This window comes from Myotis myotis, unplaced genomic scaffold (assembly GCF_014108235.1).
Source record: "Myotis myotis isolate mMyoMyo1 unplaced genomic scaffold, mMyoMyo1.p scaffold_m19_p_24, whole genome shotgun sequence".
Taxonomy (NCBI): Eukaryota; Metazoa; Chordata; class Mammalia; order Chiroptera; family Vespertilionidae; genus Myotis; species Myotis myotis.
In genome coordinates, this window is record NW_023416329.1 from 4,801,372 (window position 1) to 4,816,756 (window position 15,385).

Below are 15,385 nucleotides of genomic sequence, written 5' to 3' on the forward strand. Positions count from 1 at the left end.
GGGTGCCCGGGCCAGGATGTCAAATTCATGGGGACAGAATGAAACAATAGATACCACAAAGGGAAAGGAGAGTCAGCCATCTAAATCCACCCATATTAAAAACCAACAACAAAAAGACACCCAAAACTACACTATTCACTTGGTGGCCACTCTGCGTGATGAGGATGGAGGGAGAACAGAGGGGCTGGGGAGCAGGCGCCAGGAAACTGCCTCTAGGAAGCTTGAGTTCTGTGGGCTTCTCCTGCTCTTCCTTCCAACTTTATCCTGGTCTAGGTTGGCACTGTGGGCTAAGGAACAATATTGAGCTGTACTTCTTTTTCTTCACTTTTATATATTTTATTCTTTACTACTTTATACCTCCTATGTGTTTCCTTAAAAACAACAAAGTTTCTCTAGTCATATTCATCTAAAATAGGAGTCTGAACCTGGCAGTTCCAAAGGTTATCAGTAGCACAGCCCTTAACCAGAAAAGACCGAGAGAGCACTGAGTGAGTGAGCGAGGCCCGAGGGCGCGGCCCGGCTGCTCTCGTGGAGCACTCGGACGTTCGTTACAGGACAGAGAGACCGTGCAGAGCGCCGGCAGCTGGTGAATGACAAGCATCTCAGGCCTTTGCTCTAGGGCAGTGGTCTTTGGAACCACTGAACCTGGTACTGCTGCGTGGGCCATGCCTTCCACCTGTCACCTGTCCCTGTATGAACACCCTCCCCCCACACACATTAACTTTCTAAGGGCAAAATAGAGAATTTGCTCTAGATTGTGGGTTAAAGACTTCTTCTGTTAGGAAGTTAGCTGGCCTTTTAGATTCGAATAAAGTGGTTCATAAATCAGAGCAGGCAGCACAAATCGCAGGTGGCGTTAGCCAGAGACTTTTTTCACATCCGAATCGGGTTACATTTTCCTGGGAATCCAATGAAGTCTCCCAGGTGAAAAGCGGACAGGCTACCACATTACCTGGCGTTTCTGCTTTGGGGACGTCGAAGAAGGATGCTGCACAGAGAAGCTGGAATTCCTTTTCTGACCAAATCTACTCCTAAATAAGGAAAAGAATCACAGATAAAATGGCTGTTTTTGTGACTAAGAGATGAAAATGCCTTTTCAACAACTAAACTCTTCCTGGAAAACTTTTGTTCTGCGTAATTCTTCTTTCACAGTCATGGCCCCGCCCTTCCTCTGCTTTACTCCCCTGGGAAGAAATGCTGCATCTTGAGCAAGAACCACTCCATGTCCCTGTTCAGCATACGGGGGCCACTGCCTCCCCCCGGGGAGGAAAAGCCTTCCCGGAGAGTGCACTGAGCAGCACAGCCACGCCCACTGAGGGAGCTGGTGAGATGTCTTATGAAGGCTTAACTGTGATTCTGCACCTCTTCCTGGTTTTAACAAAACAGCTCTCCTTCCCCCTGAAAGCTTGTCTTTGGAAAGCAGGAAACAAAGCGAAGAAGAAGGTAAGGTTACAAACGTGTTTCGCTGAGTCCCACAAGCTGGCTGCCCGTACCTCCCTGAGGTTTCCCCTGCAGAAGAGCAGGGGGAGTGCCCACGCCTGCCCTGACTGTGCCCAGCGGGACGGCCTGGCCTTCTCGCAGCACGGCAGGCAGGGCAGCATTTCTTACTTCGTTCCCGCTGGTGCGCCAGAAACCCCCCTGTGGCCGGTCCAGGTGGGAACACCAGACGCCACTCCCAGACATCTCTGCCGAGAGAGCCTCAGTGCCTTCAGGGCGTCCTGGGCCACTCGGTTGGCCTCTGCCTCCACCAGCACATAATCGGGGCTGGCTCCATCCATGATGGCGTCGTGCTTCATGACACTGTGCACGCCAACTAGCAAGAACACAGAAAACAGGAAACATGTTATTTCAGGTGGAAACAATCGCAGTTTTTCTTCCGTACAGTCTAGCATGTCATAGGTAGAGGGAAATGATGACTATTTTTATTTACCGAGACCCAGTCACTTACATGCTGTGGCTGCTTACCTTCACCACACGGTCTGAGGTAGAGACTATTACTGTCCCTGTTTTACACAATGGAAGCATGATGCTTCGATCATAACTTCAACATCACCTCTTCCCCCCTATCTGGGAATTTTAAAATCTTCTATGGTATGGTATGTGAATTATATCTCAATAAAGCTATCTTTCTGAATCAATTAAGAGAAAAAAATTCTTTACTGAAGGGAAAAATATAAACCAGAATTATAGAATTTCTAAATGTAATGACCATGAAAATATTACATATTAGACTAATTTAATGCAGTTATTAATGGAAAATTCATAGCCTTAAATACTTGTATCAGTAAAAATAAATGAATATAAGAACTACATTTCCAAGTCAAACGGTTTTATAAAAAGACAAAAAAATTCACCAAAACACAAAAACAAAAGCATAAGGAAGAAAGTAATGAAGATAAAAGCAAAAATTATGAAGTAGAGAACAATCATGGATCTAGTTAATAAATCAAAATCTTGGTTTACTAAAAAAAAAAAAAATTCACAAACTAGACAAACCACTAGCTTAACTTGATCAAGAAAAAAATGGTGCGTGTCGGGAGGGCATAGAATATTAGAAATGACAAGGGGGAAATTATCTTGAAAAAGAAGTAAATTAAAAAGAAACATTTCAAGAGTATTTTCTGTCTCTATGCAAATGAACCTGAAAACGGGATAAAACAGATAATTTGCTAGGAAAACAGACCAGTACTGCAGAAAGGGCAGAGTTAACCAGTTACAGGAAAGCATCGGGCCCAGACGGTTGCTCTCTGAAATGCCATCCCAAGCTGCCTCCTTGAACAGAGAACCATCCCAGCGACCTGTTGAGGCCTGAACAGGACCACACCCCATGGATGAGGAAGCTGGGCAGGACTGCCGTCCCCGGGTCCTGACACATTGCTGAGACTTCTTCTGTTCTCCCTTGAGGTTAGCCACTAGCTTTCCTGCTTCCGGAGTGCCTGCCTCTGGCCATACCCCTGCCCTGCCCCCCTCCCCTGCTGTTACTGCAATCTCCTGTGGTTGGAAAATCAGATAAATAAAGCATGTAGGGAAATCTCCTATTAACGTTCAGACAGCACAAGTCCATTGAAAGCATTGCACCCCTCCCGTAAGTGGTTATGTCAAGTACTATTGTTCTCCAAAGTTTCAAATCCTAGGTCTTCAAAAGGGAGAGGTGAATAAAATTTTCAAAAATGTCTAATAAATTTCAAATCTTAATTTTAGGCGAAAAAATTACTTCCAGTAGATAGCACTGTCAGCAGAGGCTGCTACTGCTAGAAACGGCCTACTCATGTCTGTCCCCAGCACACCTGTGGCAAATTCAGCAAAGGATTGCCTGACTTTTTTTTTGTTTGTTTATTTGTTAATCCTCACCCAAAGATAATTTTTTCCATTGATTTTTAGATAGTGTGAAAGGAGGGAGAGAGGAGGAGTGCATATATGTGTGTCGGGGGGGAGAGAGAGAGAGACAGCGCGCGCAAGAAACATTGATGTGAGAGAGACACATCTATTGGTTGCCTCTCGCACACGCCCCAACCAGGGCCAGGGATTGAACCTGCAGCCCAGGTACATGCCCTTGACCAGGAATGGCACTCGGGACCCTACGGTGCACGGGCCGACACTAACCACTGAGAACACCGGCCAGGATGGATTACCTGATTTTTTGAAAAGCTTTTCTAAAACATAGTCATCATTGTTCTGCTGCTTGCTCTCCTGCTCGTTTTCACTGTCCTGCTTCCGGTACTTTCTTTTCTTCACAAGGTGTGGAATTCGAGTTCCTTCAAACTTGGCGTCTCTATGGCACTTGGAGCTCCTGGGCTTTTGCTGTGGCCTCAGAAGCGTCTCCGGGGTCTCTTCTTCTGCCACACTATGTTTTGTTTTCGACTTGTGCTTACAGAAGTTATTGTCCATTTGTCCATTCTCACAAAGAGGTTCAGTTTGGACCTGGCAGCTTTCTCTTTTATCAGAAAGACCTTGCTTTTCACCAATCCTTTCCCCACCAGATGTCTTGCCCATGTCACTGATTCCTGGAGAACATGAACACTGGCCCTCTGCACTCGGCACTGGCCAGTCCTCCAGTCTAATCACTGCGTCTGTCTCCTCGGCAAGTCTGTCACCACGAGCTCCAGTGCCAGGTGTCCAAGGGGCCTCTGGCAAAGGGTCACTTTGATTAGAAGGCGCTGCATTTACTGCAGCTCCTACAGCTGCAGATTTCTCTGCTGATGCTGTGCCATCGCTGGCGGATGCATCAGAACCAGGGAACTTTTTGCCTATTGGAATGTTATGGTCTGTTCCAAAGGCCAGCTGAAGTTTTCTTTTTAAATGGCGTTTGGGTGTCTGAACATCTGAGCCAGTTCCTGTAAAAGGAAAAACACACTAATGTTACATTTTGTAATTCTTGTATCATTTGTTCCGTCAAGTTAAACGAGCTTCTGTAATACCTGCAAAAATAGCACTTGTTTCCGTGCCCTGGGATGCATCAGGACTAGTCAGAGTGAACAGCTCATAGAGGTCATTGGACTTGAAGAACCGCCGTTGCTTCGGATCCTTTAACACTCTATTTGTCAGAAACTGCTTGAAGATTTGTCTAAAGATAGAAAGTAACTGGTATGAAACAACAGTTAGCTCTACCTCAAAATCCTAATTATAAAACAATACGAGAGAGACATGATAACTGCAGCTGTACAGGTGTCTAAATAATTCCTAAAACTTCTAGCCTTGGAAATTACAATTCAAGAAGTACACAAAACATCAGGTGGTCTCCCATGTTTTACAGAATTTAAGTTAGAAATAATGCCTTGTTATTATTTATACCCCATGGGTTTCTGCAATTTCCAAGATTCATCACATTTCAAGAAACACCTTTTTCCACACAATTAAGTGGCACACAGGCTGTCTAAGCTGCAAAGAGCCAGCCCCTGACTCCTGGACCAGGCCCCTTCCCATGACGGGCTCCGCAAACCCCGACCTGGGCTTTGCAAAGTTTCCACCTGGAGCTATCTCACCAGCTTCCACCTCCTGAGCCACACCCCACACTAAAGCAGTATGCCATCGTCACTCTTGCCCAGATCCCCCCATAAAGGAGCCCTGCCCGCCCAGTGGCTCATTCTTCAGGCTAAGGCGTGTATTTCTAAGTGGAGAGCTCTCCCTCAGGACTCGACTGGTCTCCAGCCCTCACACCAGGCCCCTGAAGAACACGTACGGACCCACAGTGGCCCCGCACATGGTGGAGAGCAGGGGCCTCCCTTTAGATCTGGGATGTGGTTCAATAAAGTCTCCAGCACGGGCGAAACTGGCCATCTCTCCATTCCACTGCTGAGGTGCTCCTTGCTCAAATCCCTCCTCTTCACAGAGAGAAAGACGGAGGAAACACAGGTCAACCTTCCTCTATGGGGCGCCTGAGCCACAGCGAACAGAACACCCACGCCAATCACACCCACATGCCATGTGTAAATACCAATACTGTTAGCATTTTAATTCTGTCACGTCTTACAATTTTTCTGAAAAAAAGATGGCACACTATAGTAGGTAGGAAAATTTCTCTCAAATAACAGGATGAAGTTTAAACAGAAGCAGTCCTTGAAGTTTAATAAAGTAGGACAATGACCACGTTCAAAGACATCTTTTCAAAACCTCACAATAAGCCATTTCAAAAAACTAAAATAAGGCTTATTTTAGAAAAATAAAATATAAAGACAAAACAAAAACTTCAAAAACCACATTTTCCCTCAGGTTATAGCAACCATTGCTTTACAAAAGACGCCTGCCTGCCCGGCGGTGGGTCTGTCCCGCACACACACGGTGGGAGGGCGGGCCCCGCGCACTGACCGGTGGTAGATCTTCTCCTCGATGGTGCCCGCGGTGAGGAGCCGGTACACCGTCACCTGCTTCCTCTGGCCGATCCTCCACGCGCGCTCCCGGGCCTGCGGAGAGAGCACGCGTCAGCAGGGCCCTCCCCACGACAAGCACTGACAGAGACAGGCGGCTGGGTGCTGCCCTCCACGCCCCGTCAGAGTGCTGGCTAATGAGGCTGACACCCCTCAGGCCTGTTAGGAAGATAAATAGGCCAGTGACAGAGAGACCGCTATTTCTATCTGAAAAACGAGTCTGTAGCATTCCCTTTATCAGACCTGGTGATGAGGCTGCGCACAAACAGAAGCGCGTCCTCCTCAGGCCGAAGCCCAGCAGCAACACGGAGCCCTGCTGCCACCCAGGTGCGGCCCATAACCGACTGCTGACCCACACAAAAACCCGAGGTAACCTCACTCCAAAACTTAACTACTGACAGCCTTCTGCTGAGCTGACTCGTAATATAAACAGTCGGTAAACACATACTGTGTATGTCATATGTACTATATACTGTAGTCTCACAATAAAGTAAGCTAGAGAAAAGAAAATCAGAAAGAAGACAAAGGACATTTACTGTACTTAATTTTAAAAAGCCTCAGATAAATGGACTCAGGCAGTTCAAACCCGTGTTGTTCAAGGGCCAACTATGTCAGCAACACACTCCTTTTAAAAAATAAACAGACCTGCGTGTCGGTGCTTGGGTTCCAGTCGGGGTCGTAGATGATGACTCTGTTGGCCCCTGTCAGGTTGACTCCGAGGCCACCCACCCGAGTGGTCAGAAGAAACACAAATATGGATGTGTCCTAGAGTAAGACACACAACACTGAGTGTGCACATTTAGGACCAGAGAGAATCGTCACCTCTACCGCCCGTACTCCACCCATGGAACATGGCCCTGATATAAGGAATGGGCTGTGGACTAGAGACCCTGCTCAGTCAAAGATGCCATCTCACCACTCCTGCTCTTAATAGCAATATTAGTTGATATGTAAAAGTTGGGTTTTCAAGAAAAAATATACACACATTAATAATTTTACATGCACATAGACACACACATCAATAATACAGAAATGCACAGAGTTAAAAGCAAAAACTCCCCCTCCCCCTGCTGCCCACCCCAGACTCCGCATGCTCAGGCAGTGCGGGCACGCCTGCCTCTGCACGCAGCAGCAGCTCCGGCATCACTGCCAGTCACTGGTCACCTCATTGTATCTTGTGATCAGCGGCTGTCTTGAAGCTATGGTCGTGGTGCCATCCATTTTGAGATAGGAATACTTCTGGGCTCTAAGAAAGACTTCAAGTATGTCCAACATCTGTTTGGGAGAGAGGATGGGGGGTAAGAGTTTAAAAATTAAATGCACAACCCCGTGAGTGCTTTCACATTTGTGTGAACAGTGACACCTTCCCAACGGTCACATTAAAAGGGTTTCTTGCTTTGAGGGACATAAATTGCTACGAGTATTTTGGGGATTTCTCTGCTGTTAATTTTTACAAGTTTTGTAAATAGCTGGGCATTTATTTGAGTAACTAAGTAACATGGTAACTAAGCCTTTTTAAAAAGCCAACTTCTGAGCGCCAAATCTAGACAGAGATCTAAGCCCAAAGAGATTAGCAGGCTGCCACCCCAGTATCAGCAGGTGGAGCTGCTAAGGGGATCATTACTCTAGATCAGGGGTGGGCAAACTACGGCATGCGGGCCGGATCCGGCCCGTTTGAAATGAATAAAACTAAAAAAAAAAAAGACCGTACCCTTTTATGTAATGATGTTTACTTTGAATTTATATTAGTTCACACAAACACTCCATCCATGCTTTTGTTCCGGCCCTCCCGTCCAGTTTAAGGACCCATTGTGGCCCTCGAGTCAAAAAGTTTGCCCACCCCTGATCTAGATTATACCCCCTATTGTGAATTATAAGCCGTAAGGAACCAGCTTGTCTCCTGAGTGAGCGTTGTCTGCTCACCTGCCTTGACTGGGAAAACAGCAGTACTCGCTGGCCCTGCTTGTGCCATATCTTCAACAAGGACTCAACAACGATCATCTTCCCAGAACGTCTCCAGTGTCCAAACTGGTCTTCCTCTGGTTCATTATCAGAAATGCCTCTGGGAGTCTTGGGGCCTCCAGAAAAGAGGTCGGGGTGGTTGCAGATTTTCCTCAGGGCGACCAGGCCAGAGAAAACCTAGGCATAATAGAACATGTGCGCTCCAGACGACTTGGTGTAAACTCCGTCACGCAGGAAGGAGGGGAGGAGGGAGGCCGTTCGATACAGAACGCAGATTAAGAAGGAATTCTTCATTCGCTTCTTAGCTTCCTCCCTAATCACAGCATATGAGGAGCTAGAAGAAATCAACCTTCACTCATCTTCTTTTCCTGACAGGGCAAGTTCTCCAGAAACAAAAAAAATTCTACTGGACCAAACATGTCTGTGGGGGTCATATTCAATTCCTGATTATCTATCTCCCTCACTAGGAGAAAAGGTGGGCAGCTCACAGCATCAGAAAAAACATGATATATAAAACTGACTCATCTTTTACGTACAAATAAAAAATGTCACGCCCATCTCAACTGGCAGAAATCAGTCACGTAACTTAGCAAATGCACTGAAATAGTACACTCCTGAGGACTCACTAAAAGTTCTATAATTTAATATGAGTCAGCGGTGTCCACTAGTATCATATCAGAAATAGCATGTGCAGGGGAAACACACAATGGGAAAGACGTGCGGTGGTTCACTCTGCAGGACACATAGCAGGAGAGCGCTGCCTCCATGCCTGGCAGGAGGGCCTTCGTCAGTTTTCAGAGCGCGACGCACATCGAGCTCCCCAGTATAAAAGCTCAAGCAGCGCCCTAACCAGTATGGCTCAGTGGATAGAGCGTCGGCCTGCAGACTGAAGGGTCCCAGGTTCGATTCCGGTCAAGGGCATGTACCTTGGTTGCGGGCACATCCCCAGCAGGTGCGTGCAGGAGGCAGCTGATCGATGTTTCTCTCGCATCGATGTTTCTAACTCTCTATCTCTCTCCGTTCCTCTCTGTAAAAAGTCAATAAAATATATATATATATATTTTTTTTTAAAAAAAAGCTCAAGCTGGAAAAGATAAAGTCATAAACTGAGCCAGTAGTCAAAGACTATGATAGTTCTGACTAGTAAATAATAGTTAAACAAATACACTATGAAGAATCTGCATAAATGAGGAACATTGTCAAAATACCCCAGAGTCACCTAACTCATCTTTTTTCCCCAGCCCTTGCCTCCAACACAGCAGTCACAGCCACGTGTGGCCACAGCACAGGAAGTGCGGCTGGTCCGAACTGAGAGGAGCCATAGTGTAAATACACTGACCCTTTCAACTGAAGGCAAACTTTTTTCAATAAATCAGTCAGCCCTCCGTATCCACAGGCTTAGCATCCTTGGATTCAACCAACCACTGACGGAAACGGTGTTTCTGATCCAAGACTGGAGATCATGCATGCAGAGGGCCGACTGTATGCATGGTTCTACGCCATTTTATATAAGGTACATGAGCATCTTTGGATTTTCGTATCTACAGGAGTCCTTGAAACAATCTCCTCGGATACCAAGGGATGACTACTGTTGAGTTTTTAAGGAGTCAAAAGTTAAAAGCAGATTTTTGTGTGGGGTGGGGTACTGGCACCCCAGCCTGAGTTAAAGGTCAACTATCCAATTTTGAAGACTTAACTACAAAAAAAGAGTAAAATATCTCAATAACTATTGATTACATATTAAAGCATTTTGGATATATCAGGTTCAATGAATGTACCATTAAAACTGATTTGCCATCTTTCTTCACCTTTTTTTAAGTGACTACTGGAACACTTTGATCACACATGTGGCTCATATCCTGTATCTCTAGACCATCTAAAGCAGGGGTCCTCAAACTTTTTAAACAGGGAGCCAGTTCACTGTCCCTCAGACCGTTGGAGGGCCGGACTATAGTTAAAAAAAAAAAAACTATGAACAAATTCCTATGCACACTGCACATATCTTATTTTGAAGTAAAAAAACAAAACGGGAACAAATACAGTATTTGTATCTGCATGTGGCCTGCGGGCCGTAGTTTGAGAACCCCTGATCTAAAGCTTCAAGACTTGGAGGCACCTGAAGATAAGGGGAGATTTAGGAGAGATAATAAATGTGAATAATTTAACAAACCTCCAATAGGAGACAAAATAAGAAATTATGAGCCCTGGCCAGTGTTCTCAGTGGTTAGAGCATCAGTCCCTGCACTGAAGGATGGCGGGTTCAATTCCGGGTCAAGGGCATGGGTACCTGGATTGCAGGTTCCATCACCGGTCCTAGTCAGGGTGTGTGCAGGAGGCAACCAATCGATGTGTCTCTCTCACATCGATGTTTCTCTCTCTCTCTCTCACCCCCCTTCCCTCCCTTATAGTCTCTCTAAAAATATCAATGGAAAAAACTTCCTTGGGTGAGGATTAACAAAAATACAATAAAAAAACAACTGAAGTGACTTAACCTGGAGGAAAAGCATGCAGATGCCACGGACACAGGTAGCCCTGTCCCTGCACTCATCTCTGTCTACCCACGGATAAGCAGGACAGTGTGCACCTTGGAGCATACCGTGCTACTCCAGTGAGAACAGGTCAAGGTTTACGAAAGTCTTACATGTCAAATAAATAAAGCACAACTCACAATGTACGATTCTGAAACACAAACACGTTGAATAGTTTACATAAAGCTTGAGACTTAAATGCTGATTATAAACCTACTACATACACTTACTGAAGAGACATTTCCTCACACACTGCTGAGTATTACCAATAACTAAAATGTTATCACGGAAAAATGGATAATGATAATTCTTCCTCCAGGCGCCTGGTAACCCAGCAGGCCAAGACTGCCCCTCCACCCCATCCTGTATGGATCTGCAGCCCCCAAAGGACTCACCATCAGATCTGTCATCTAGAGCTGCTCTCCCACTAGACCCCCCGCTGCTGGGTTCAAGTCTAACAGTACTCCGCACAGACCAAAGGGAGCGTGCCAGAGTATAGCGTGGTCTCTTACTTCTGGTAAAGGTTCTAAATGAAGGCTTGCACCAAAATGTTTTGAAGAGCGTAATAGTGGTGCCCTGGCAGTCATCTCAGTGGTTAGCATGTAGGCCTGTGCACTAAAGGGCCACGGGTTCAATTCCCAGCAAAAGGCATGTCCCTGGGTTGCAGGTTCACTCCCATGCCCAGGTCAGTATGTGTGCAGGGGTCTCTCACATCGATGTTTCTCTCTCTCTCTCTCTCCTTTCTTCCCTCCCTCCCTCTCTCTCTCGCTCCCCTTTCCTTTTCTCTCTGAAAAAAATATCCTCAGGTGAGGATTAAACAAATAAAAATAAAAAAAGAGAGAGAGTGAGCGACAGTGAACCCTGACTGGCGCTGGTATCCGTTCTTTCCCACTTCCCTTCCTTTCTCCAGCTTCTCTCACTTAACTGACCTGCATCTCTCCATTGAGAATTCTGTAAACTTCTTTGGAATCAATGAAATTTTGGTAGACTTTATGTTGCTCTTCTGTAAGACGGCAAAATAAGACCTATGGGGGAGAAAATAAAACAAAAAAACTATAATTTCAAAAAACATTTTAACAGAATAAAATAATTACAATATCAATGAAATTTCCTAATCCAACAGCACAATGTATGCAATTTTAACAATGTATCTCTTGTTTAAAAAACAAAATGAAGCCTCATCTTAGAACTGAACAATGAGTCCAGTTCCCTCCTCTCATCAACCCCTATTTCTGTCCTCTGTCCACCTCCTGGTCCCCACCCACTGTCCTGAGAGTCCCTGAAGACTGGCCTCCTGCTCACAGGAGAGCTCAGGACCAGGTGCTCAGGGCTTGCTCCATCCTAGCCACCACATGCTGGGAGGCTCACCTCCCACGATGCCCCCTTGCCTCAGGTCAGGCCCACACCTCTGCTCCCACGGACTCTGCAGGCTGACTCATCCCCTTCCTCCACTTTCTTTCCTCTTCAATGTTTGCAAACACCACCTGAGTAATCCTTCCAAAACAGAACCCGAGTGTTTATAATTCTTAAATTCACATTTCAGTCCTTTAAAAATGGCAACAGAAAAGCCTCCCCTCTCAATCGCAAGTTAATTGAACAAGTTATTCACCAGGTACCTAGCGTCTGCAAATCACTGTTCTGGGTGCCATGCGGAACCCGAAGATGGGAAAGACAAAATCCCGATCTCAGAGTCCAGTCTAGGAGAGGCCCCAGCGGAGCCTAGTGAGGTCCCCAAGTGGAACCTGTGTGTGGTGCGCTTGCAGAGGGGTGGGAACACCTTCAGGCAAAGGGGCCTCAGGTGCAAATGGGAGGAAAAGTGGGGCGTTTTAAAAAAATCGGAAGCAATTTGCGTTGACTACTGCATGGAATACAAGAAGAAGCATTCTAGGATTCCATAGTAAAAATAAAGTGTTGCAAATAAGCTAAATCGGTATTCCTGGTGGAGAGAGGGATATCCAAGGTATCCATCCAGCAACACTGCAATATTGAGAGGACTGGGGAGTGCCGATGAGCAGGCCATCGGACAACCCCACTGACTTATGAGGATGTGAAGCAGAGAAGGAGAGAATGAATCACCACAGCAACTGGTTGATGGGGACTCAGAGGCAGTCAGAGGGCTGTGGCCTGAGCGGCCGGCAGGGGTGGGTGACCTGTGGGGAGAGCTAAGACCACGACTAAAGCTGGAGATGAGTTCTGCTGGGAAGGGAAGAGGCAGCCATGAAAGTAGCCTTGATGACCAATCTCCCAGATCCGTTAGAGTTTCAACACTCAACATCTACAAGGGATTTATTTTTAGATGCTGAACAGAAGGGTGGCCACCTATTCAGAGAATAGGACACTAGGATGAAATTTAAAAGGATGATCCCTCAAAAGCCTAAGTCAGATGATGTCACTCCCCGCTCAGTATCTTCCTGTGAATTTCCTCTCAAGTCTTCCCCATGCCCAGTGGCCCTGGTGATCTGGCCAGCAATCTGACTTCTTCCACTGAGCCCTCTCCTTGCTCTTGCCCCCCAGCCACACTGGCCTCCTTGAATGTACCCCCACTTTCCATCTGCCTAGAATGCTCTTCCTCCCAAATCCCCTATAAATCCCTCCTTCACCTTCTTTAGGCCTCTGTTCAAATGACACTTTATTAGAGGTCTTCTCCACTTCCCTTATAAAAGTCTGCTTCCCCAAATCCTTGCCCTCATCACCCCTACCCCCATACCCTGCCTCATCTTTATCTCCACACTTATTAGCACCTGCCACCTGATGTATGTCTTTGTGGCTGTCTCTCCTCAAGAATGAATGTGAGTTCCGTGAGAACAAGTGTCTGCTTCGTTCACTGCTAACTCCCAGGTATGGGACTGGCAACGAACACAATTTATAGCACAAATGAATTGAGGACTTGGGAAATAGAGAAGTTTAGAAAAAGTAGCTGCAGGAATCCATGGCTTAATACGAGATCTAAAACTGTGGACCACAGGAGGAGTCCTGCTGAGGGCAGATGCCACTGCAGACTCACCTGCCACACACTTGTACATACAGCCTGACCACACCCCTGCGACCACGCCTATTACCCTCACCAATTCTGCACCTGAAACGGAGAGTGACGGACAGGTGCACCGCGCTTTAGGAATATTTTGGCAACTCCTGGATTTACAGACCTGCTCATTTTTATCCGGTAAAGAAAGACTCATCTTGACATCTGACTTCATTCTCCGCAGAAGGTATGGATTTATGGTATCTCGTAAGACACACGCACACTTATAAGCAGTTTTAACCTTTAGTAAGACAAAAGAAGACACAATTACTGTATGTTTAAGGAATGTATTTGTTTCTAACTCTCGATTCCAATGCTTGAAAAAAGAATTTTCAAAAGAATGACCAATGATTATACAGTATGTTCCAGGAGGTAGGAGCTTTCATAATATCAGTAAAAAACACATCTTATTAACCAAAATGTGCAAGCAAAAGAACAGCTGGTAATTTTGTACCCTATTTCTTTTCTATACTTTGCTTTAATTATTACTGTATAGTTAAACCCTAAAATGGAGATTTATTTGGTTCCCAACCATCCTCTAGGGAAAAAACTGCTTGCAAACAAATCTCTACTTACAATCTCATATTCTCCAAAAGCTACAAGAGAACGGCTACTCTGCAAGCTGAAGATCAAAAGGCAACCAGGGGGGAAGCTACAGCAGTGGAGGCAGCCAGATAATCAGCAGAGATTACTGCCCTTTGGAGACTTCAGAGAGTGAGTTCAAGACAAGCCCTATGATCCCAGAAATGAAAGGTCGCTCAGGCCTACCACAGAGCATATGGCTCTGTAATGGAGCAGCCACATGAGATGGTATTAACTACGTAGAAAAACAAAGACCCACAGCACAGAAACCACTCTGCATTTCATTTAAAGGCAAACAAAGAATTCAATAAATTATTGATATTAAAAAAAATCTACATAGGCTTAACAACCTAGTGAATTACTATTTAATGGAAAAAAAATTCTAAGTTGAAATTTAAGAAACTTAGCTGCAAAATGAATGAGAGGTTGATCATAATACAGAAAAATTCATGTTACAAACTTAACATGGTAAAAAAGAAAAAATTTAAAAGACCCTAAGAACACCTCAAGTATGTATATATGTATGTGCATGTATGTGTGTTTATCTTCTGTGATATTTTTGTCAAAACTGCAAAACCTGAATCCAATCACAAAGAATGAAAGACAAACCCAAAGTGAGGCACATTCTATAAAATAACAGGCCTGTAGTCTTCAAAAATATCAAGGTCATCGAAAGGCATAAGAAAAGTTAGAGAAACTATACAAAATTAAAGGAGACTAAAGAGACACAGATACTACCAGAACTGGCAAAATGTAAATGACATACACATTAGATAACAAAATTCTATCAATATTATATTTCCTCCTCTAATGTTTATGCTGTTGTTCTGTTAAGAAAATGCCCTTGTTCTTAAAAAATACACACTGAAGGGTTTAGAGGAAAGAGCATCATCTGCAACTTGTTCTCAGATGATTCAGAAACAAACATAATCTGTGCAGATAGAGGTGGGGGGGAGGGAGGGAAGAGAAGATCGAGCAAATATGGCAAAACGTTAGCTAAATACGAACAACTAGTGAATCTAGGTGAAGAGCATGTAATTCTTTCTAATTTCTGTTAAACTTAAAATTATTTCTAGCCCAGCCAGTGTTGCTCAATGGTGAGCACCTACCCATGAACCAGGAGGTAACGGTTCAATTCTAGGTCATGGCACATGTCTGAATTGCAGGCTCAATCCACAGTAAGGGGGTGTGCAGGAGGCAGCCAATCAATGATTTCCTCTCATCACTGATGGTTCTAGCTCTCTCCCGTCTCCCTTCCTCTCTCTCTGAAATCAATAAAGACATATTTTTTAGAAGAAATTATTTCTAAATAAAAAACCACTATAAATGAAGAATAATAAGGATTCAGTGGAAGAGAGCCCTTACAAAAGTTAATTAAAAATCATTCAATCTCAAGATGTAAAAGGTATTAAAACTGTTGTTGACAA

General features: G+C 45.0%; 1 protein-coding gene across 5 annotated transcripts in view; it reads right to left on the reverse strand.

Moving 5' to 3' along the window:
* The window catches only part of ERCC6 (ERCC excision repair 6, chromatin remodeling factor), an 81,301-nt gene that overhangs the window by 956 nt on the left and 64,960 nt on the right, over window positions 1–15,385 (reverse strand). For 2 of the 5 annotated variants that reach the window (XM_036355929.1, XM_036355933.1), the window contains 10 exons: window positions 13,501–13,617; window positions 11,284–11,379; window positions 7,788–8,003; window positions 7,029–7,139; window positions 6,510–6,629; window positions 5,806–5,900; window positions 4,419–4,564; window positions 3,633–4,334; window positions 1,609–1,813; window positions 953–1,031 (listed from right to left, as the gene is read on the reverse strand). In XM_036355929.1, the coding sequence (XP_036211822.1) occupies window positions 953–1,031; window positions 1,609–1,813; window positions 3,633–4,334; window positions 4,419–4,564; window positions 5,806–5,900; window positions 6,510–6,629; window positions 7,029–7,139; window positions 7,788–8,003; window positions 11,284–11,379; window positions 13,501–13,617 (1,887 nt within the window). The remainder of the gene's footprint in view (window positions 1–952; window positions 1,032–1,608; window positions 1,814–3,632; window positions 4,335–4,418; window positions 4,565–5,805; window positions 5,901–6,509; window positions 6,630–7,028; window positions 7,140–7,787; window positions 8,004–11,283; window positions 11,380–13,500; window positions 13,618–15,385) is intronic. The other 3 variants (XM_036355931.1, XM_036355930.1, XM_036355932.1) reach the window with 3 other exon arrangements.